This window comes from Carettochelys insculpta, chromosome 5, assembly GCF_033958435.1.
Source record: "Carettochelys insculpta isolate YL-2023 chromosome 5, ASM3395843v1, whole genome shotgun sequence".
NCBI classification, from domain to species: Eukaryota; Metazoa; Chordata; order Testudines; family Carettochelyidae; genus Carettochelys; species Carettochelys insculpta.
Window position 1 is genome coordinate 128,930,252 of NC_134141.1, and position 22,937 is coordinate 128,953,188.

Here is a 22,937-nt window from a genome sequence, read left to right on the forward strand (position 1 = left end):
GTCAGTCACTGGGGGAGGAAGACATGCAGAGAAGGGGCACAGGCGGTGTCAGTCACTGTGGGGCAGAGACAGGCAGAGAAGGGGCACAGGCGGTGTCAGTCACTGTGGGACAGAGACAGGCAGAGAAGGGGCACAGGTGGTGTCAGTCGCTGTGGGGCAGAAACAGGCGAACAGTATGAGCAGACCTCACTGCACAAAGGTGTGTCCCCGTTCACCCCCCCAGCCTGGCCTTTCCAAGGCTGGCTAGCTGGGCTCTGCTGTGCACCTCGGGGTGCAGGCTGGGCCCCGAGGAATACACAGGAAAGCCAGAGCCTGCCTGGAGCTGGCCACACAGGTCCCAGAGCCCTGGCCCCGATGGCAGGGGACTCACATCGACAGGTTGGCAGCCACAGCTGCTGCCAGACAGGGCCAACTCAGCATGTGTCAGCCCGGGGCCCTGCAGCAGCCAGTGTGGGATTAGCATCCAGGCTGGGGCCCAGCTCAGGCTCCAATGGTTAGAAACTGGATCGCCCCTGCGAAGAAATGTCCGGCTGCTGCCCGGCTGCCAGTGCCGCCACCTCCCGCCAGTCCCCTCGGAAAGCTGCTCATGGCTGCTCTGCGGGCGCCAGGGCGCAGTGAGTCCCACAGGCCCTTCACCAGCAATGCCAACGCCCTCCACTCAATCCACTCTCAACCTCCCTCTCCTCAGCCTCCTTGGGCGCCCCCCCGCGGGGGAGACTCCCAGCCCCCCTTGCCAAACTCCATCGCCCCAGCAGCGCCGCACCGCACCCCCCTCAGAACGGCACTCCTTGTCCCCGCCCCCTGCAGGTCCCCCCCGAGTCCCAACGAACCTCCCCCCCAGACAGCACATTCACACCCAACAGACCGATGCCAGGGCAGCGCCTCCCCCACCCCCATGCCCCTCCGGCCGCCCCCCCATGCACCCCAGGGCTGCCGCAGCAGGGGCTTGGAGCAGAAAGTCCAGCCCTTGGGAGCAGCCAGCCAGCAGCCTAGACTGCAGCCCACAAGCCAAATGCTGCCAGCTGCCGGGGCCCAGGAACAGCTGGGCTGAGCAGGCAGGCGTTGAGAGGAGTGAGGCAGAGCCAGCCGCAGGGCCAAGGAGAGCAGCCCGGGCTGTGGTCAGCCTGCTCCTGTGCTGCCGTCAGGTCCAGGTGAGTGGCCAGAGGAGATCACAGGGAAGGGCATCCTGCTCAGCCCAGACCGTGGCTCCATGCCCCCGGGCCGAGCGACTCCATCCGCAGGCAGCAATTTTCCTGCCCCACTAGCCCCTCTGCACACCCAGAGCCTGGAGCAGCTACAGCCCCTGGGGCTGCAACACGCCTGCGCGGCCCACTCCTGCAATGAGGCCCCTTGGCACCAGGCCTGCACCCTGGCCAGGGACCGAGATCTGACTGCCCCACTGCTCCTCCCCCAGGTGAAACACCACAGCGTCCCAGTGCGGCTACTGGGTGTTGGGCTGAGCTCACAAGCACTGCTACAACCACTGCTCTGTTCACAGCAAACCTTGGGCCAAGCGTGGCCTCAATGGACGATTCACTGGCCTCTCATGCTGCTCACACGCTGGGGTCACGTCTGTATGCGTAGTGACAAGTACAGGCTCTGTACTTGCATGTCAAACGTCTGCTTCTGGGGGCACCAACAGGACGGTGGCCGGATGTGAGTGCAGCCAGTTAGTGCTTGACTGACAAAGGGCCTTAACAGCGTCAATTCACTGGGAGGACTTGGCTGTGACCTTGCAGCCCAGTTGACAGGTGAGCTGATAGCCCAAAAAGGACCAGGACAGGCGACCTGCCCATGTGACAAACTCCACCTTGGGAGGTACCACTTCACAGGGAGAACAACAGATAAAGAGGGCTCTGGGGTTCCTCCATCTTCGTCTTCAGTCCAGCTCACCCCTTCTGGAGCATCTTTGCTATGGATGGAGCTGGGAAGGATCGCTGACCCAGCCTCACAAAGGCTGTGCTCCAGAGACTTCTAAAATGGGAGACTAGTCCACCTCTGCTGCAGCCTTCAGCAAGAACTTGATAATTGGTGCATGTAATCCGACTGCGGAAACCATTTCTCTCTTTCTTTGACTCTTTAGATGTTAGACACTAAGGGCCGGGCCCAGTGCGCTCTTTGGGGTAAGGTCTGATGCTCACATTGGCCTGAGAATGTGTCCGGACTTTTCAGGACCTTTAGGACTAGAAGAACCTCTGTGGATTGGTGAGATTGGTTTTCATAACCTCTCTCCGGTGTGAGGAAGGGACTGGCTGGGGCACAAGGGAAGAGTTTCCTGTTCTGTAACTGGTGGTCTTCAAGACGTGTTGCTCATGTGCATTCCAAACTGGCTCTTCTCAAAACTCGGTCAGACACGGCATCTGTCTTCCACGTGGCCCCTGCAGTACTGGTACCAGACACCCGAAATGACTGACTTTTGAAATGGACCCCACTTCTGGAGAAGTGCATCTGACGAAGCGGGTCTTTGCCACGAAAGCTCATGCTCCAAAATATCTGTCAGTCTATAAGGTGCCACAAGACTTCTCGCTGTTCACTTCTGGAGAATTGAAAGCAACACATCTGGGCGTAACGACCACTCGTGGTCCACGAAGGACCAGCTCAGATGGTCCGCCAGCAATTTGTGCAGCCCCTGCCGATGACAGGCCTGCAGGAGGAGCGGATGTCGAAAGCGGAACTCCCAGAGCCTGAGGGACCCATGACTCAGGGGAGAGGAACATGCACCCCGTTGTCTACGCCGTCCGTTGCTGTGGTGCTGCCCGTGCTCATGACACGCAACGTCCCGCTAGACTGTCCTGAAACACCTCGCAAGTGAGCCGGACGGCCCTGAGCATTCATGTGCAGCTGGACATCTGCCTTGTCCCACACAGCTTGAGTCCGGCGCGCCCCCAAACGTGCCCCCACCCCAGGTCTCAGGTGTCCTTTACTAGGGGGAGAGAGGGCGGGGGGACGCTGAAGGGAACTCCTGCGCAAACCGACTGGGCATCTAGCCACCAGCGCAGGGCTGACCAAGTCTGGGGTGGTGCCATCACCAACGACTCCACGTTGTGTCCCACAGGCCAGCACGCTGAGGCGAGCCATGGATGAAGAGGGCGCATCAGCAGTCTGGCGAGCTGGACTACGAATGTACATGCACCATGTTGCCCAGCCGCCTCCTGCAGCCTCTGGCCATCACGGTTAGGAACCCGCTCATCTCACAGACAAGAGACGCCATGGCCTGAAATCAGCTGCCTGGCAGGAAGGGCCCAGCACACTCCGCATCCAGGAGGGCCCCTGCAAACTTCACTGACTGAGTGGAAACCAAACCCGACTTTGCCTTGCTGACCAGGCCGAGGTCGGCAAACATGTGGCGGATCAGTTGTACATGCTGGAACACTTGGTTCTGCGAGTGTCCCCGACAAACCCGTCACTCAGGTACGGGAACAGTTGTACCCTGCGCCTGAGTAGGAAGGTCTGGGGGTGTGATGTGGGTGTGTGACAGGCCGAGCAGCTCACACTGGCTGGAGATGGTCCCCTGGAGCTGTAACATCTCTGTCCCTGCACAAGGAGCAGGAAGGAGCCCAGCTGGGTTTGAATCAGAGGGGGCAGTTAGGTGAGGGGGGAGTTGGAAGGCAGTTAGTCTGTGCTGGAGGGGCTACACCCTAGATGGGATACCCCTTGGGCCTTCCCTGCCCCAGATGGATTGGAATGACTGTCTCTGCCAGCTGTACTTACACCTCTGCGCTGCGCGTCTCTGTCGACTAATAAACTTCCTGTTCTACCTGCTGAGTGAAAAATCACTCCTGCCTGCGGACAGGGTGCAGAGCTTGGGGACCCCTGAATCCCATTACAGCTGGTGTCAGCAGTGGGATGCACTGCACCTGTGGATGGGCTCCCAGCAGCGACTGACTGGACACAGCAGAAGGAAGGAGGTGTACAAGAGCCAGCAGTGCCGAAGGCAGAACAAAGCGATTATTGGGAGCTGTGGGGTGCTGCAGCTTCGGCCAGTGAACCTGCACCCCAGAAAACAGGAGGGAGATGGATTACACCCGACTCCTGAAGGCAGACCTCTCTGGGCTGTGCAGAGAGGGGCCTGACCATGGGGGAGGTGACCAAGGCCCAGCTGATTACCCTGCTGGAAGAGAATGACTGGTCCAGGGGCCTGGATCCCCTCCCAACAGGAAGCACAGGGTCACCACCCGGGAGCATTTCAGATTCTCAGGCAGGACAGGGGGCTGGGGTCTGTCGGACAGACGCAGTGCCCACCAGGCCACACTCTACTAGCAGTGGTTCCTCATGGGCAGAGTCCCCTCGACAGAGTTGCAACAGCTGGAGATCGAGGTGCGATTGCAGAACTGGAAAAGCACGGGCAGGAGCACCAGGACTGAGAGAGACGACGGCTGCACAAGCAGACCATGGCAGATCTGAGGTTCTAAAGGTCATGGCTGCGGTGAGTGGGGAGAGGGCCAGGAGGCCCAGGACTGGCAGCCGCTTTGAGAAGCATGTGCTACCCCAGTGAAAGGATGCGGAGGACCTGGATGGGTTTCTCACCTACTTCGAGTGAGCCTGTGAGGTGCACCAGGTCCCGCCCCCCAGCCAACTGCCTCCTGCAGCTCACCCCCTTACTGGATCAGAAGGCTGCCGAGGTGCTCAACCAGCTGGAGGGGTGTGATGGAGTTCAGGGGACCCCCTGCACTGCACCCTGGCCGCAGGCAGGAGTGACTCTCACTCAGCAGGTACAACAGGAAGTTTATTAGGCAACAGAGGCCCAATTTCTCACAGACACGTCAGTGCAGCAGTCAGAGACAGTCGTTCCAACCCGTCCTGGGGAGAGGAGCCCGAGGGGTGCCCCTCTGGGGTGTAGCTTCCCCCTCCTCAGGCTGGCTCCTTCCAGCTCCCTCTCCCCCCAGCTTCTAACTGCCACCCCAGAATCAAACCCAGCTCGGCTCCTCCCTCCTCTTTGTTCAGGGCTGAGGTGTTACCTGCCAGCCTAGGTTATAACCCCAGGGTCATTCTTAGCCGCTGGGAGCTGCTCGGCTTGTCTCCCACACATGCAGCCTGAGTCTCACACATGCACCCCCCCACTCCATCACAAGGGGCTGCAGGCCAGGACTGCAAATGGGTCAAACAGGTCCTGCTGCGTAAGTTCGGGCTGACCCCCGAGACACACAGGAAGATGTTCCAGGAGGTGCAGAAGGGGCTGGAGGAGACCTGAGGAGACCTGGGCTCCCGCCTGATGCAGTTCTTCCCCCAGTGACTTTGGGATGGGAGCTCAGACCGCAGAGGACCTGGTTAAGCTGATGGTTCTGGAACGGTTCTATGGAGCGCTCCTGCCTGACCTGAGGCTGTGGTTCAAGGACCGGAAGCCAGAGGACTCACACGGTGCAGGGAAGCTGGCTGATGAGTTCACAGCCAGCCAGGACAGGTGTGAAAGGGAATCCTGGAGAGACTGAGTCCTGGCTGTATGACGGGGAGGCAAACCCAGGAAAGACGAGGCAGCCAACCATCCCCAGAGGGCCAGCCAGGGCCTGGATGGAGCAGCCAGCCCGAAGGAAGTAATGAGACCTGAGCTGTTATTGCTGTGGGCAGAAGGGGCATGGACAAGCCCAGTGCCCCACGTTCCCAGACAGGTCAAGCAGGCTGGTGGGGTGAGCCGGGTGGAGTCCCAGCGGCCAGAGGGGCTGGCTGCCCAGGCAGGTGGGGCTGATGGTGCATCCTCAGGTGAGGAGGAACCAGGCCCAAGGACCAGGTCCTGGGGGGACCCAGATGCGCAGGGCTCAGTTTGCAGAGTGGAGGCAGGGCTGCCTCTGCAGAGCGGGTGCTTCACACCCCTCGCGGTGGGCATGAGGAAGGTACAGATGTGACCCTGGCCTGGCCCGGCCCAGGGTGGTGACACCAGACCGGATGATGGCCCAATTCCCATCTGACTGTCACGGGAGTAGACTGGACCCGTCAAAGTGCCTGTGGTGAGGGTGCACCTGAAATGGGGGGGACAAGGAGGGCCCCAAGGAGGTGGGCGAGCACCATTATTTGCCCACTGATGTACTAATGGTGGTGAGATGGAGTGGGGGATACCTGTGTGTGCGTGAGGGGCTCACAGAGGGTGGGGGGCTCCTGCTGAGGGTCACCCTGACGACCAGGTGACACCTTTGTACTGCAGACAAAGGGGGAGGTGGAGCCTGAGGGGTTTGAACTGGAACTGGGAGTTGGAAGCAGTGAGTCTGGGCTGGGAGAGAGCGAGACCAAGGAGGGGGCAAGGCCCTGGCTCTGGGGGCCCCTCGGGGCCTCCTCTCCCCAGCATGGATGGGACTGGCTGTTTCTGACGGCTGCACTAACTCCTCTGTACAACGCTGTGTCCTGTCGGCTAATAAACCCGCTGTTCTCCTGCCAAGTGACAGTCACCCCTGCCTGCGGACAGGTGCAGAGCTTGGGGGACCCCGAACCCCATCACACTGCTGTCAGGAGTGGGATGTTCTGCACCCCAAGGATGGAGCGCCCAGCAGTAAGTGACGGGGGCCCAGGAGGAAGAAGGGGGGGCCAGCAAGACCCAGGTGTGCTGAAGGGCAGTGAGGTGCAGTTCCCCAAGGCAGAGGGGCCTGCGGCTGAACCCAAGCAACTGCGGGCTTGGTCCTCAAGAGGGGGTGTCACACCCGAGGAGGGGTTACTCCTGGGAGTCAGTTGGAGTTGGTCCCAGAAGGTGGAGGGGCCGAGAGCCCAAACCCCAGGAACAAGTGACCCGCGAGGAGGCTGACGCTGAATGAGTTCGTCCCAAGACAGTGTGGTCGTGGTCCTTGAGAGCGGGTGTCACACTGAAGAAGGGGTTCCTCTGAGAGTGTTGGAGTCGGTCCCAGAGGGCAGAGGGACCAACGGCCTAACTGCGGGGAGCTTGTGACCCGCAAGGAGTCTGGCACACTGAAGGGATTCTTCCAGGGATCGTGGGGTGCAGAGGGCATCAGCCTGAGAGCCTGCAACCACGCTGAGCAACTCTGTGAAGTGGCAGCACCTGGAAACCAAATCAAGATTAAAGAAGCTGGACAAGGCAGCGTGGATGTGCAGTGGCAGAGCTGAGGGTTAAGGAAACTCCTGCAGAGGTGAGCCCAGATCGGGTCAGGGAACCCGGGACTGCATGGAGCTCTGAACCGAGTGGCCTGCCACAGCTCAAGGAGGGAAGGAGCAATTCCAACCCATCATCTACTAGTGGCCAAGACAGACCTGCGAAGAGTTTTCCAGGCCTGGGCTGAGGACGGTGCCTGTGTGTCTGTGCAGGAAAGCAGCTTGTCCACTGGGAATGGCAAGTTGTCTGTGAGAGAAGCTGCCTCACCTTCTGGGCGTGGGTCTGAGACCAGCCAGTGGGGCTGGGACAAAGGACAGAGTCTCCCATTGTCTGTCTGTGTGAAACAGCAGCAGCAGCCTGGGGAGAGAGCAGAGCCTGCATTTGGAAAAGGTGCCAACGAGGAAACTCGTCCATTATCAGAGGAGAATTCCCCAGCCTGGGGTGGCTGGAGAGGGAACCCAGAAAGAGCATTCCAGGTGTGACTCTGAATGCAGCCATGGGGGCTGGAACAGAGGGAATGGCTCTGGGATGGGCAGTGGTATCCCTGATAAAGATGCTGGTCCTTGGTGCAAGAAAGGTGCTTGTCTGTAAGAGCCAGGACCTGCCTGAGTGTGAAACCACTGGCTGTGCTCTGTAAGGGTCCAAAGCAGGCAGGGTAAAGGTTTCTCAGGAATTGGAAGTTAGTCCAAGTAAAGTGAAAACTATCAGGGAATGTGAACAACCCTGTGAGGACCAAGTGAAACGGCTGCACAGTCAGTCTCTGTACGATGCAGGAGAGGGCCAGCAATTCCCTATCTCCAGATGGTGGAAACACTTATATTCTCATACTGGATTCGACTTCTGATTCCATGGGGAGGCAGTAGTTGGAGGTGGAAGGACAAAGGAGCTTTGGGCCTGGTGGGCCAGTAAGGGATAAACAGGGATTCCTCCATGTGGTTCCTTCATGTGGATTCTGCGTCTGGGACTCACAAAACAACTGAAGAAGTGGGTCTGTCCCACGAAAGCTCATCACCTAATAAACCATTTTGCTAGTCTTTAAAGTGCTACTTGACGGCTTTTTTTTTTTTTTTTTTAGAAAGCAGTTTGGTTTGCAAATTTCCAGACTGGCTGGGAGGGGGCCGTCTCCCTGAGATCATCAATGGCCCAGCTCTTGTTAGAAGGGAGGGCACAGACAGAGAGATCAGATTTCCACCCCAGGGGGCAAGAGAGAAGAATAGAACTTGATGGTGCACAGAAAGGCCTCAGCCATTTATCCCCAAAATAATTCTCAAGGAGGTTACACAAAGGTTGTGGTCTACCAAAGATCAATGTGAATGTACAGTTGCAATGGGTTTGTTCTGTTACTCACGCTGACGGCTGTAACCAAGGGGTGCTGCTACCAAAAGCTGTAGAATTGTACCATGTATTGAATGTTTGGAAAGAGCCATGTGACATGATGACATGGATGTAGAAGCATGAGTTGTATGTTGTGATGGAGTGGGGGGGGTGCATGTGTGAGTCAGGCTGGATGTCCGAGGCAAACAGCAGCTCCCAGTGGCTAAGGATGACCCTGGGGCTACAACTGGCAGATAACACCTCTGCCTAAACAAAGAGCAGGGAGGAGCTGAGCTGGGGTTTTTGAATCGGGGGCGGCAGTTAGAGGCGAGGAGAAGGGAGAGCTGGAAGGCAGCCAGCCTGAGGAGGGGAAAGCTACACCCCAGAGGGGCACCCCTCGGGGTCTTCCCCCCAGGACAGGTTGGAAGGACTGTCTCTGGCTGCTATGCTGTTGCTTCTGTGAGAAACTGGACATCCGTTGCCTAATAAACCTGCTGTTGTACCTGCTGAGTGAGAGTCACTCCTGCCAGCGGACGGGGTGCAGTGCAGGGGGACCCCTGAACCCCATCACACTGGTGTCAGAAGTGGGATGCACTGCACCCACGGATGAGCTCCCAGCAGTGGCTGACTGAGCACCAGAGAAGGAAGGAGTCTCACAAGAGTCAGAGGGAGAACAGAGCCATTCCTGCAGCTGCTGCTGGTGAGTGGATACCCCGGGAAATAGCGGGGAGATGGATTATACCCGACTCCTGAAGGCAGAGCTAGCAGGGCTGTGCAGAGAGAGGGGCCTGACCGTGGGGAAGGCGACCAAGGCCCAGCTGATTGCACAGCTGGAAGAGAATGACCGATCCGGGGGGGCAGAGCCTGTCCCGGCAGAAAGTGGCCGGTCAGCCTCGGGAAGCATTTCGGATTCTCCGACAGGAGCAGGGGCTCGACGCCGTCCGACAGACGCGGTGCCCACCAGGTCGCGCTCAGCTAGCGGTGGTCCATCGCGGGCAGAGTCCCCCGCCGCAGAGCTGAGACGGCTGGAACTCGAGGTGAAATTAAAGGAACTGGAGCACCAGGAACGGGAAAGAGAGCGTGAGCGCCAGGAACGAGAAAGAGAGCGTGAGCTTGAGCGCCAGGAACGAGAAAGAGAGCGTGAGCACGAGTGCCAGCTACAAGAGAGACAGCGGGAGGAGAGAGAGCGAGAGCGGGAGCATGAGCGAACCATGGCAGAGGCGAGACGCCAAGAGGCCCCAGCTGCGGTAAGCGGGGAGAGGGCCAGACGGCTCGGGGTGGCCAGTCACTTGGAGACGCGTGTGCTGGCCCAGTGTCAGGACACAGGGGACATGGACGAGTTCCTTACCGCCTTCGAGCGAGCCTGTGAGTTGCATGAGGTTCCCCCAGATGAGTGGCTCCGGCACCTCACCCCCTTGCTAGGCCGGAAGGGCGCAGCGGTGCTCAGCCAGCTGGTGGGGCTGCAGCCTGGGGACTATGAACGGTTCAAACAGGCCCTGCTGCATAAGTTCGGGCTGACTCCGGAGATGTACAAGAAGAAGTTCCAGGAGGCGCAGAAGAGGCCAGAGGAAACCCACGTAGATACAACCGCCCGCCTGAAGCAATACTACCAGAAGTGGGCATTCGGAATGGGAGTCCAGTCCGTAGAGGACCTGATCGAGCTGGCGGTTGTGGAGCGATTCTACGAGATGTGCGCACCTGACCTGAGGGTGTGGCTCGTGGACCGGAAGCCAGGGGACTCACATGATGCAGGGAAACTGGCAGATGACTTCACAAACAGCCGGGCCAGGTTTGAAAGTGAGCCCCACAAGGAGAGGGAGTCTCGGAGAGAGAGGGAGTCCCGGAGGGAGAGGGAGTCCTGGAGAAACCGAGAATCTCAGAGAGACCGGTCCCTAACTGTACGACAGAGGGGACCACCTCTTGGGCAAGCCCAGGAAAGAGGGGCCAGCCACCCACCCCCCAGAGAGCCAAACAGAGCCCGGACAGAGCAGCCGGCCCGAGGGACACAACCAGACCCAGGCTGTTACCGCTGTAGGCGAAAGGGGCATAGAGCAGCCCAGTGCCCCAGGCTCCCAGACAGGTTGAGCAGGCCGGGGGGTCATGGAGTCAACTGGGTGGGGTCCCAGAAGTCAGAGGGGCTGGCGGCCAAGGCGGGTGGTGCTGACAAGGGGCACTCAGATTGGGCCGAATCCGCCCCACAGACCAGCTCCTCAGGGGGACCAAAGGCTCAGAGGCCAGTTTACAGAGTGGGGGCAGCGCTACCTCTGTGGAGCAAGTGTCTCAAACACCTCGAGGTAGATGGGAAAAAGGTCACGGGGTTCTGGGACACAGGCGCTGACGTGACGCTGGCCCGACCCGGGGTGGTGGCACCGGGCTGCATGATACCCGATTCCCACCTGACGATAACAGGAATTGATGGGACCCCTTTCAAGGTGCCCATGGCCAGGGTGCACCTGAAATGGGGGAAGAAGGAAGGCCCCAAGGAAGTGGGCGTGCACAGCCATTTGCCGGCAGATGTACTGATGGGGGCTGACCTGGAGAACTGGCAAGGTGAACGCCCTCGTGCCCTGGTCCTGACCCGTAGCCAAAGAAAACGAGGGGTGCGCTCCCCAGATTCAGGGGTACAGGCCCAGCCAAAGCCACAGGGGCCAACCCTGAGAGAAAGGGGGCTCCCAAAAACCAGATCTCACAGGCCAGGGATGCTGGAGCCAGGCAGGGATGGGGAAGTAGCCTCCGCTCCTGCCCGAGCGGAAGAATTCCAGGCAGAGCAGCAGAGAGACCCCTCCTTGCAGAAGCTGAGGGAACTGGCCAGTCTCAGCCCAGCTCCGCAGCTGGGGGAGGGCTGCAGGGAGAGATTCCTGTGGGAAAAGGGATTCCTGTACCGGGAATGGGCTCCCAGACGCAAAGCGGAGCCATGGAAGGTCCAGAGGCAACTGGTGGTTCCCCAAAAGTACCGGCGCAGGCTGCTGTACCTAGCTCATGATGTCCCGCTCGCAGGACACCAGGGGATCCACCGCACCAGGAGAAGGTTGTTACAGAACTTTTTCTGGCCAGGGATCTTTGCAGCTGTCCGTCTGTATTGCCTGTCCTGCGATCCCTGCCAGAGGGTGGGGAAGAGCCGGGACAAGGGGAAAGCTGCCCTGCGGCCACTGCCCATCATAGAGGAGCCTTTCCAGAAAGTGGCTATAGACATAGTGGGCCCCTTCAGCAAGGCAACGCGTTCGGGGAAGAAATATATTTTGGTAGTGGTAGATTTTGCCACGCGATACCCAGAAGCAGTGGCCTTGACCTCTATCGACGCTGACACCGTGGCAGATGCACTGCTGTCCATTTTCAGCAGAGTGGGGTTCCCCAAGGAGGTCCTCACAGATCAGGGGTCCAACTTCATGTCGGCCCTACTGCAAAGCTTGTGGGACAAGTGTGGGGTCCGGCACACCTGGGCCACAGCCTACCACCCGCAGACCAATGGGCTGGTGGAGAGGTTCAATGGGACTCTGAAGCAGATGCTGAGAACCTTCATGAATCAATACCCCCATGACTGGGACAAGTACTTACCCCACCTGCTGTTTGCATACAGGGAGGTGCCCCAGGAATCCACGGGGTTCTCCCCGTTTGAGCTGCTGTATGGAAGGAGGGTACGGGGACCCTTGGACTTGCTCAGAGAAGAGTGGGAGGGGACGGCCTCCCCTGAAGGGGAGTCAGTGGTACAGTATGTACTGACCTTCCGGGAAAAACTCACCGAGCTCATGGGCCTGGCCAGGGAGAACCTCTCCATGGCCCAAAGGAAGCAAAAGGTCTGGTATGACCGTAACGCCAGGGCCCGAGCCTATGCCACCGGGGACCAAGTGATGGTCCTTATACCTGTGCGGCGGAACAAGCTGCAAGCGGCCTGGGATGGGCCCTTCAAGGTCGTCAAACAGCTAAATGACGTGAATTATGTGGTGGAACTGTCGAACCGGGCCCACCGCCACCGGGTCTATCATGTGAACATGATGAAACCTTACTGGGACAGGCAGAACTTGGTGCTGGCCGTGTGCAGACACTGGGAGGGGCAGGGGGAAGATCCCTTGGTGGATTTACTCACAAGGACTGGAGCCGGCTCCTTGCTGGAGTCTATTCCCCTCTCAGACCAGCTGACCCCTGCCCAGCAGACGGAGATCAAGGAGGTGCTGCATTCGCATCAACAGCTGTTCTCGGACAGACCCGGACGCACTGACCTGGCTGTCCACCGAATAGAGACAGGCACCCACGCCCCTATCAAGTGTGTGCCATTCAGAGCCACAGGGAGGACGGCTCAGGACATAGAGCGGGAGGTTGAAGACATGCTGGCTCTGGGGGTGATCCAACCCTCGTCCAGCCCCTGGGCCTCTCCCGTGGTGTTAGTCCCTAAAAAAGATGGGTCTGTTCGGTTTTGTGTGGACTATCGCAAGCTTAACGCCAGCACTGTCTCGGACGCCTACCCCATGCCCAGGCCTGATGACCTTTTAGACAAGCTGGGGGGAGCCCGTTACCTCACCACCATAGACCTCACCAAGGGGTACTGGCAAGTGCCATTAGACCAAGATGCCCGGCTGAAGTCGGCTTTCATCACTCCTGTGGGGCTCTACGAGTTCTTGGTCCTGCCCTTCGGCCTCAAGGGGGCACCCGCTACCTTCCAGCGTCTGGTGGACCGGCTACTGAAAGGGATGGAGAGCTTTGCCCTGGCTTACATGGACGACATTTGCATCTTCAGCCAGACGTGGGAGGACCATGTGTCCCAGGTCAAGCAGGTGCTGGACCGACTCCAGAAGGCTGGTCTGACTATCAAGGCAGGGAAGTGCAAGGTGGGAATGGCTGAGGTGACCTACCTGGGCCACAAGGTGGGCAGCGGCTGCTTAAAGCCAGAGCCAGCTAAAGTGGAGGCTGTCAGAGATTGGCCAACACCCCAGACTAAGAAGCAGGTCCAGGCCTTCATTGGGATGGCGGGGTACTACCGGAGGTTTGTGCCCCACTTTAGCTCCATCGCAGCCCCCCTCACGGAGCTGTGTAAAAAGGGAAAGCCTGACAAGGTGGTTTGGACCGAGCAGTGCCAAGAGGCCCTCTGCGCGCTGAAGGAGGCTCTGGTCAGGGCCCCAGTGCTGGCAAATCCAGACTTCAACAAGCCCTTCCTGGTGTTCACCGATGCCTCGGACGTGGGGCTGGGGGCGGTGCTAATGCAGGTGACTGACAAAGGGGAGAAACACCCCATTGTGTACCTGAGTAAGAAGCTGCTGCCCCGGGAGCAGAGCTACGCGGCCATAGAGAAGGAATGTCTGGCCATGGTGTGGGCGCTGGGGAAGCTGCAGCCGTACCTGTTTGGACGGCGTTTCACCGTGTACACCGATCACTCACCCCTGACCTGGCTGCATCACATGAAAGGGGCCAACGCCAAGCTCCTGCGGTGGAGTCTGCTCCTGCAGGACTACGACATGGAGGTGGTCCACGTCAAGGGGAACAACAACACCATAGCCGATGCCCTGTCACGCAGGGAGGGCCCCGAACTTCCCCAGGTCACTGGCTAAGTGACCCCGCTCAGTGCGGTCTGGAAGGGGGGAGAGATGTGATGGAGTGGGGGGGGTGCATGTGTGAGTCAGGCTGGATGTCCGAGGCAAACAGCAGCTCCCAGTGGCTAAGGATGACCCTGGGGCTACAACTGGCAGATAACACCTCTGCCCTGAACAAAGAGCAGGGAGGAGCTGAGCTGGGGTTTTTGAATCGGGGGCGGCAGTTAGAGGCGAGGAGAAGGGAGAGCTGGAAGGCAGCCAGCCTGAGGAGGGGGAAAGCTACACCCCAGAGGGGCACCCCTCGGGGTCTTCCCCCCAGGACAGGTTGGAAGGACTGTCTCTGGCTGCTATGCTGTTGCTTCTGTGAGAAACTGGACATCCGTTGCCTAATAAACCTGCTGTTGTACCTGCTGAGTGAGAGTCACTCCTGCCAGCGGACGGGGTGCAGTGCAGGGGGACCCCTGAACCCCATCACATATGTTGAAGGAGTTTGTAATTCTGAAATGTCACCATTGTTCCCTGTAACTCGTTTGCAACTTCTCACATGAGGAGGAACATTCCAAACCTATTGTGTGGCATGGAAGGGGAAACTGAGGCACACAACCATTTTGGTGGTCTGGCTAAATGCCAAGGGTGGAAACCATTTGTACCTTCCTTTACTGGACTGTAACTGAATTCCAAACGTTGGCTGGAGCAGCTTCATGGACTGGTGGGCAGATGGGGCAGGGCCCAGACCAGAGAAGAACTGTTTAATCTGCTGGTGCTGCAGCAGCTGTATGGGCTCTGCCTGCCCGACTTGAGAACGTGGCTGATGGACCAGAGACCAAAGCCGGGAGACCAACCAACCCGAGGGAACTAAAGGGACTTGCCCGGCCGCACCACACGAAAAGGGCCAAGACCAAGCTCCAGACTTGGAGCCTCCTCCAGCAGGATTATGACATGGAGGTAGTAACATCGAGGGGAGCACTGAGGGTACAGCCGATGCTCTATCCCATGGGGAAGACCCTGAACTTCCCCAGGTCACTGGCTGAGTGACCCTGCTCAGTTCGGTCTGGGAGGGGCGAGAGATGTGATGGAGTGGGGGATACCTGTGTGTGTGTGAGTGGCTCACAGAGGCTGTGGGGTTCCTGCTGAGGGTAACCTTGACGACCAGGTAACACCTTTGTACTGGAGACAAAGGAGGAGGTGGAGCCTGAGGGGTTTGAACTGGAACTGGGAGTTGGGAAGCAGTTAGTCTGGGCGGACAGAGAGCGAGACCAAGGAGGGGGCAAGGCCCCAGCTCTGGGGGGCCCCTCGGGGCCTCCTCTCCCCAGCATGGATTGAACTGGCTGTCTCTGCCGGCTCCACTGACTCCTCTGTATGATGCTGTGTCCTGCCAACTAATAAGCCTGCTGTTCTCCTGCTGAGTGAGAGTCACTCCTGCCTGCCGACAGCGTACAGAGCTTGGGGGACCCTGAACCCCAACACAGGAGGGTGACCTGGAACGCTGGCTGGGTGAATGTCCTCAGGCCCTGGTCTTGACCCACAGGCAAAGGTGAGGGGGGCTCTCCCCAGGTCCAGAGAGAACATCCCACCAGAGCCACAGAGGCCAACCTTGGGAGTCAGGGGGCCCCAAGAGCAGGGTCTCCCAGGCCGGCTCCCGCCCCTGCCCCAGCTGAGGAGTTGCAGGCAGAGTTGCAGAGAGACCCCTCCTTGCAGAAGAAGCTGAGGGAACTGCCAGTCTCTGCACGACCCCACCGCTGGGGGAGGGCTGCAGGGGCAGAGTCCTGTGGGAGAAGGGATTCCTGTCCTGGGAATGGGTTCCCATATGGAAAGCGAAGCTGGGGGGGGTCTGGGGGTGGCTGGTGGCTCCCCAGAACTTTTTCTGGCTGGGACTCTTTGCTGCTGCCATGGGTATTGCTGGTCCTGTGGCCCCTGCCAGAGGGTGGGGAAGGCCCAGGACAAGGGAAAAGCTGCTTTAAGACCACTGCCCATCATAGAGGAGCCTCGGAAAGCCCAGGCTGGGGGTGTGAACAGGGACATGTGTTTGGTGCTGGCCGTGTGCAGGCGCTGGGAGGGGCAGGGGATGATCTCTTGGTGAATCTGATACGAGAGCCAGCTCCTTACTGGAGTCTCTTCCCCTCTCTGACCAGCTGACCCCTGCCCAGCAGATGGGAGATCAGGGAGGTGCTGTGTTCATACCAACGGCCGTTCTCTGACCCGCCTGCACTCACTGACCTGGCTGTCCACCAAACACAGACAGGTGCCCACGCTCCTATAAAGTGTGTGCTGTTCAGAGCCACAGGGAAAACAGTGTGATGGGGTTCAGGGGTCCCCATGCGCTGCACCCTGGCCGCAGGCAGGAGTGACTCTCACTCAGCAGGTACAACAGGAGGTTTATTAGGTGACAAAGGCCCAGTTTCTCACAGAAGAGTCAGTGCAGCAATCAGAGACAGTCCTTCCAACCCGTCCTGGGGAGAGGAGCCCGAGGGGAGCCCCTCTGGGGTGCAGCTTCCCCCTCCTCAGGCTGGCTGCCTTCCAGCTCCTCTTCCCCCAGCCTCTAACTGCCACCCCAGAATCAAACCCAGCTCGGCTCCTCCTTCCTCTGTGTTCAGGGCAGAGGTGTTACCTGCCAGCCTGGGTTATAGCCCCAGGGTCATCCTTAGCCGCTGGGAGCTGCTCTGCCTGTCTCACACATCCAGCCTGAGTCTCACACGCACCCCCCTCACTCCATCACATCACACACGGAGCCAAACCTCAAAACTCCACGTGCAGAAATCACACGCGCACACATGGAGCCAATATTTATAATTCCACATGCAGAAATCAACCCCCCCAGCCCCCCACAGGCCTCCAGCCAGCCCCCCACATGCTGGGCCCCCCAACCCACACAGGCCTTCAGCCAGCCCCCATATGCTGGGTCCCCTGCCCCCCACAGGCCTCCAGCCAGTCCCCCACACGCTGGGCCCCAGCCAGCCCCACAGGCCTCCAGCCAGTCCCCCACAAGCTGGGTCCCCTGCCCCTCACAGGCCTCCAGCCAGCCCCCCGCACGCTGGAACCCAGCCAGCCCCACAGGCCTCCAGCCAGCCCCCCGCATGCTGGGCCCCCCAACCCACACTGGCCTCCAGCCAGCCCCCCACATGCTGGTCCCCTGCCCCCCACAGGCCTCCAGCCAGCCCACCGCATGCTGGGTCCCCTGCCCCCCACAGGCCTCCAGCCAGCCCCCCCCACACTGGGTCCCCTGCCCCCCACAGGCCTCCAGCCAGCCCCCCGCATGCTGGGCCCCCCAACCCACACTGGCCTCCAGCCAGCCCCCCCCCACACTGGGTCCCCTGCCCCCCACAGGCCTCCAGCCAGCCCCCCACTAGCAGACTCTGTCCCAGGCCCCCAGGATGTTCTGCGGCAGTACAGCAAGGACCGGCTCATCCCCACTGCATCAGCCTTGCCCCTGCTCCCCGGCCCCCATCTCCTGCTCTGGCGTCTCAGCCCCCCTCCGCCCGAGCCTGCCCCTCTTATTCTCTGGGTCTGGCCCAGCCCCTCTGCCCCCCCATGCTCACACCCCTGCTGTGGCTGGCCCAGCCCCCCGCCCTCCAGGCGCAGGGGGAGCCGGCTGAGCTGCCCTGGGCACCAGCCCGGTGCAGGCTGAATGATGGCTGGGCTGCGCAGGTCCCTGGATCCCTGCCCCTCGCGCCGCCCAGCACTAATTGGAACCAGAGCGGCTGCCCTGGCGGCGCCGGGGGACGGCCAGAGGGCTGTGGAGCCCGCACCCCCAGCGCTGCCAGCCGAGAGCCCCTCCCGCAGGCCTGCAGCAGGAATGTGGCACGCAGGCTTGCCCACGCCCTGACGGGGGAGGGCCGCCCGGGGGCTGGAGCCAGCTAGCAGCCAGACGGGGAGACGCCAGCCTCTGGCCCAGGCCTGGCGCAGGATGCAGACAGGAGGGCCCCCGGCCGGGCTGTGGACAAAGCACTTTCTCCCAAACCGGCCCAGCCCGGGGCCCCTTGCACCCTCACCAGCACCCAGCACAGACAGGCCTGGCCGGCAGGGCCGGGGCTCACCTGCCAGGCACAGGCACCACAGGCCACGAGCCCCCCGTGCCACCGGCAAAGGCCGGGAGCTAGGGCAGCCCAGGCACAGAGCAGGAGGAACCAGCCCCCTCTCCTCCACGTGCTGATGGCGAAGGCACAGTCGGCTCCACTGATGCTGCTGCCGTGGGGCAGGGTGGGACTCAACTGCCCCTGGGAGCACCCAGGCCTGAGTGCACAGTGCTGCGGAAGGAGGGCCACAGACTCACGGCTGCTCCCCGGCCTGCTGGGTCAGCGCCCAGAGCTGCAACCTCACAGCACACAAGAAACTCCAGTCAAACCTCAACGCAAGGGCACACGGCCAGAGCCACTCGCCAGGCCAGAGGGATGCGTGGGCCATGAGCATGTGGCGCGAAGCAGGGGGCCCTGGCCACACACCAGCAGGTGGGTACGGGGAACACGCTCCAGGGACCCAGGGCTGGAGCCGGACTCGCGGGGAGGACGGAGGCTGGAAGCGGAAGCACACGCCAGCAGCTGGGCACAGGGGGACGCGCTCCAGGGACCCAGGGCTGGAGCCGGACTCGCGGGGAGGACGGAGGCTGGAAGCGGAAGCACACGCCAGCAGCTGGGCACAGGGGGACGCGCTCCAGGGACCCACGGCCGGAGCCGGACTCGCGGGGAGGACGGAGGCTGGAAGCGGAAGCACACGCCAGCAGCTGGGTACAGGGGAACACGCTCCAGGGACCCACGGCCGGAGCCAGACTCACGGGGAGGACGGAGGCGGGAAGCGGAAGCACACGCCAGCAGCTGGGCACAGGGGGACGCGCTCCAGGGACCCACGGCCGGAGCCGGACTCGCGGGGAGGACGGAGGCTGGAAGCGGAAGCACACGCCAGCAGCTGGGCACAGGGGGACGCGCTCCAGGGACCCAGGGCTGGAGCCGGACTCGCGGGGAGGACGGAGGCTGGAAGCGGAAGCACACGCCAGCAGCTGGGCACAGGGGGACGCGCTCCAGGGACCCACGGCCGGAGCCGGACTCGCGGGGAGGACGGAGGCTGGAAGCGGAAGCACACGCCAGCAGCTGGGTACGGGGAACACGCTCCAGGGACCCACGGCCGGAGCCAGACTCACGGGGAGGACGGAGGCGGGAAGCGGAAGCACACGCCAGCAGCTGGGCACAGGGGGAACGTGCTCCAGGGACCCACGGCCGGAGCTGGGCACGGAGGGAAGCAAATGCTGGGAATTTCCACCCGGAACAGGTCGCCGGGTCAAGGGCAGCACCAGCTAGTTCCAACCTCAGACCAACACTTCCCAGGTCAGGCTCAGGCCCTGTGGCCCATGCCAAGGCCGGCTGGCCCCATAACAAGTGAGTAGAGCAAGAGCTTCCTCCCAGCCCTGACGCAGTGCCCAGAGCATTCACCTGGGGCCGGGGGAGGCTGGACACGTACAATGCGCCGAAGTCAGTCCTGGCACCTCCCCTCTCCAGCCGGGCCCACTGTGGCCAGGGCAGATATAAATAACTAAAGCTGCCCTGGAGCAGGGACTCAGCCTTGTGGCCCAGTGCGGGGGGGAGCGAGGACTCGACTCCCCAGGTTGGGCGCTACCTGTTTCCCACTGTCCCACGGCAAGACCAGGCGGGTGCCTCAGTTTCCCCAGGCACAGCAGCCGTGCGCGTGGTGAGGGGCGTGTCCGTCTGATGACCTCCCACAGGTACTCAATGGCCTCCTGCCCTTTGTAACCTCAGCAACCAGGTGCCACCTTCTTCCCCCCCCTCACAGGACAGGTGGGAGGAGGGGCCTGGCTGGTGTGACTGGAACTGGGGTGAGGGTGGGGAAGGGGCGGGGACCGGCTCCGGGCCCCTCCCCTCGAGACGGCATGTACTGATGGCGCCTGTGCTGACCTGTCTGTTCTGCACCGTGTCCCTTTCACCCACTAACCCTCCTGTTCTCCTGCCGAGGGAGTCGCCCCGCCTGCGAATGGGAGGTGCAGGGCTCGTGATCGCCCTGGCACTGCCCACCCGACCCGGGCATGGGGCATTCAGACCCCCCACTGGGCTGGGAACCGCTCGCGCTTGCAGGGATGTGACGCCCCCGCAGGCCAGGTCACCACAGACCCCAGCTCTGACCAATGCTTCAGTCCGGACCTGGGCCTGCAGCCCCCTTCCCCCTGCAGGACTGTGGGCAGCCCAGCGGCTCCACGCCCTCCCCCCGGGGGGCAGCCAGGCTTCCCAGGGAGCGGAGCGGAGCAGAGCGGTGCAGTGTGGCGCCCACCAGCCCCTCCCTGTTCTTCTTAATGACACAGCATCTCAGGGCCCATTAGCAAGCAGCTGCCTCCGGAATCAATAACCCCCCCCTCTCATCAATAATGAACCAGCCTCGGGCTGTCCTTGGGCTCCAGCTGCTCCGTAATCTTCTTTCTCCATTTCCTCCTGCGCCCGATATAGCCCGTCTCCCAGGGCCCCCACCCCCGGCCAGCAGCCGACAGCTTTATCAATCCATCAGCAGCCTGGCGCAGCCCCCGGCCTGGAATCCCAGAGCTGCCCGCCTGCCGGGAAAAGTCACGCTTGTTTCCAGCTCATCTCTCTGGGGGCTGGCGCATGTCACATTGCCCAGCCTAGCCTGGGGCATGCACCAGATTGGCCTTGCCCTGCTGCTGCTGCCTACAAAGGGCTTTCAGCCTACGCCACCTTCTCCAGGGCTCTGCTCAGGGCCAAAGGCCCATCTGGGCATGAATACGTCCTAGGTGCTCCTTGCCCACCCTCTGCCTCACCTCTCTGCTGCAGGGCGGTGCCCGGTATCGCGGATTCAGGCTCTCGCTGGGGGGCCGGGCAGCGCCGGGTGCCGCGGGGCCCTGCTCTCGCTGGGGGCCTCAGTGCTGCCGTGAGAACTAAACCCCCTGAAGTCCGACCCAGCGCCCTGAGCCTCACTAGCAGGAGCTGGAGGCCGGAGCGCCCTGCGCGGGCCTGGGGCCCCCGAAGCAGCAAGTCTGCGAAGCGCGGGTCGGGGGGAAGGGGCCGCGGCAGGTGGGTCAGGGCTACCTCGCTCCCCTCTGGCCTCACCCCTAGCCGGGCACAGAGCGCCGGCCCGCCCTGCCTCGCTCCCGGCTCCTGCTACCTCCCCTCCGCACCCTCCGCGTCCCCGCTTCCCGGCCCCCACCGCCCCGCGCTGAGCCCGGCGCCCTGCTCCCTCTGCGCCCCGCCCCGCCCCGCCCCGCCGCGGAGGCGAGGTCCAACGCCGGGCCCAGGAGCGCGGGGCGCTGCGCTCGGCCACCGCGCAGGAGACCAAGACGTGGCTTGTGGCTGGCACCGGGCGGGCACCGACGCTCCCGCGGGCCCGGCCAGGTCTGCTGCGCGGACACTCAGCCCGATTTCCCAGGAGCAGCGCCTCCGCGCCCGCCCAGAGAGCACAACGGGGTCCGGAGCCCTAAGTCCACCCGGCCACCCCTTGCGCTGCCGCATACAGCTCCCTGCCTCCCCTGTGCGCACCTCCCGGCACTGCGCCCCGCCCCGCGGTGCTCGGCGCTGCACACTACCCCTTACACCCACCGTGCCCTATCCCGTGCGCAGGTCCCAGCGCTGCGCCCTGACCCCACACGCCCTACCCCTTGCACACTTCCAAGCGCTGCGCCCCGCCCCGCCCCGCCCCGCGCACCCCACCCCGGGGCTAGGCGCTGCGCCCTGCCTCGTGCATCCCACCAGCGCTGCGCCCTGCCCCGCGCACTCCCGCCAGGTGCTCGGCTGCGCCCTGCCCCGTGCATCCCACCGGCGCTGCGCCTCTCCCCGCGCACTCTCGCCAGGTGCTCGGCTGCGCCCTGCCCCGTGCATCCCACCGGCGCTGCGCCCTGCCCCGCGCACTCCCGCCAGGTGCTCGGCTGCGCCCTGCCCCGTGCATCCCACCGGCGCTGCGCCCTGCCCCGTGCACTCCCCCCAGGTGCTCGGCGCTGCGCCTCTCCCCGCGCACTCCCCCCAAGCGCTCGGCTTCGCCCTGCCCCGCGCACCCCGCCGGCGCTGCGCTGTGCCCCGCCCGCCCAGGTGCTCGGCGCTGCGCCCTCACCGCGGCCGCTGGTGCGGATGAAGTGCACGGCCGCCTCGGCGCCGCCCTCCTCGGGCCCGTAGACGTGGTGGCGCAGGGTGAGGTTGGGCGCCTCCTGCAGCGCCTGGAACACGCCCTCCATGGCGAAGTAGTAGGGCCGGTCGTCCGTCTTGCGGTCGGCGTAGAGCAGCGCGGCGCGCGCGCTCCAGTTGAAGTGCGCGTGCAGCTGCCAGGCGAAGGCGCCCAGCTGCGGCGCCGAGGGCCCGGTGCGCACCGTGGTGCCGTAGTGGTCCCGCTTGTGGCCGAAGCCCGCGGCCGCCGCGCCCGCCGTGATGAGCGGCAGGCGCCAGTGCGAGGCGAAGCGCCCCACCGAGGCGGCCGCGTAGACGCAGCCGGGCCCGAAGAGCACGTCGGGGTCGTGGTAGAGCTTCAGGTCCACGGCGTGCAGGGGCGCCACGTACTCGGAGCAGGCGCCCTCCTGCTCGGAGCTGCGGACGTGCAGGCGCACGGCCAGCGGGCGCGGCAGCAGCGGCGGCTCCCCGCGCTGCAGCGCCTCCAGCGCCAGCCCGATGGCGGGCCCCACGCGCGGCCAGGCCCACGCGTAGCTCACGTTGCGCTCGGGCAGCACCACGGCCAGGCTCAGGCTCAGGCTCAGGTTCGCGCCCTCGGGCTGGGCGCGGCCGGCGGCGCACAGCGCGCCCAGGAGTAGGAGCGGCAGCAGCGGGCGCGGCGCGGCCATGGGGCCCGGCCCGGCTCGGCTCCGCTCGCGGCTCCTGCTGCCTCGGCCGCCGCGGGCTCCCGAATGCGCCGCGCTGCCGTGAGAGGCCGCCGCCGCCGCCTCCTCCCCCCGGCCCCCGCGGCGCGGCCCGGCCCGGCCCGGCCCGGCCCCGCGCCTCCCTCTCTCCCTCCGGACGCGACGGCGCAGCGCCCCCTGCCGCGCCGCCCTGAGCTCCCGCCCGCCTGGCCCGGCGCCGGGGGCTGCAGCGGGCCCGGGGACGGCGTCGGCGAAGGCGCCCCGGGAAAGCGGACCGCGCGCCCCC

At 62.8% G+C, this 22,937-nt stretch overlaps 1 protein-coding gene across 5 annotated transcripts in view; it reads right to left on the reverse strand.

The window, feature by feature from the left end:
• The window catches only part of NPR2 (natriuretic peptide receptor 2), a 64,281-nt gene extending 41,555 nt beyond the window's left edge, over positions 1-22,726 (reverse strand). For all 5 annotated transcript variants that reach the window (XR_012645821.1, XR_012645822.1, XR_012645820.1 and 2 more), the window contains exon 1: positions 21,919-22,726. Coding sequence is in view for 2 of the 5 variants with exons in the window: in XM_074995913.1 (XP_074852014.1) it covers positions 21,919-22,636 (718 nt within the window). In the remaining 3 variants the exon portion in view is untranslated. The remainder of the gene's footprint in view (positions 1-21,918) is intronic.
• Between the last annotated feature and the right edge of the window lie 211 nt (positions 22,727-22,937).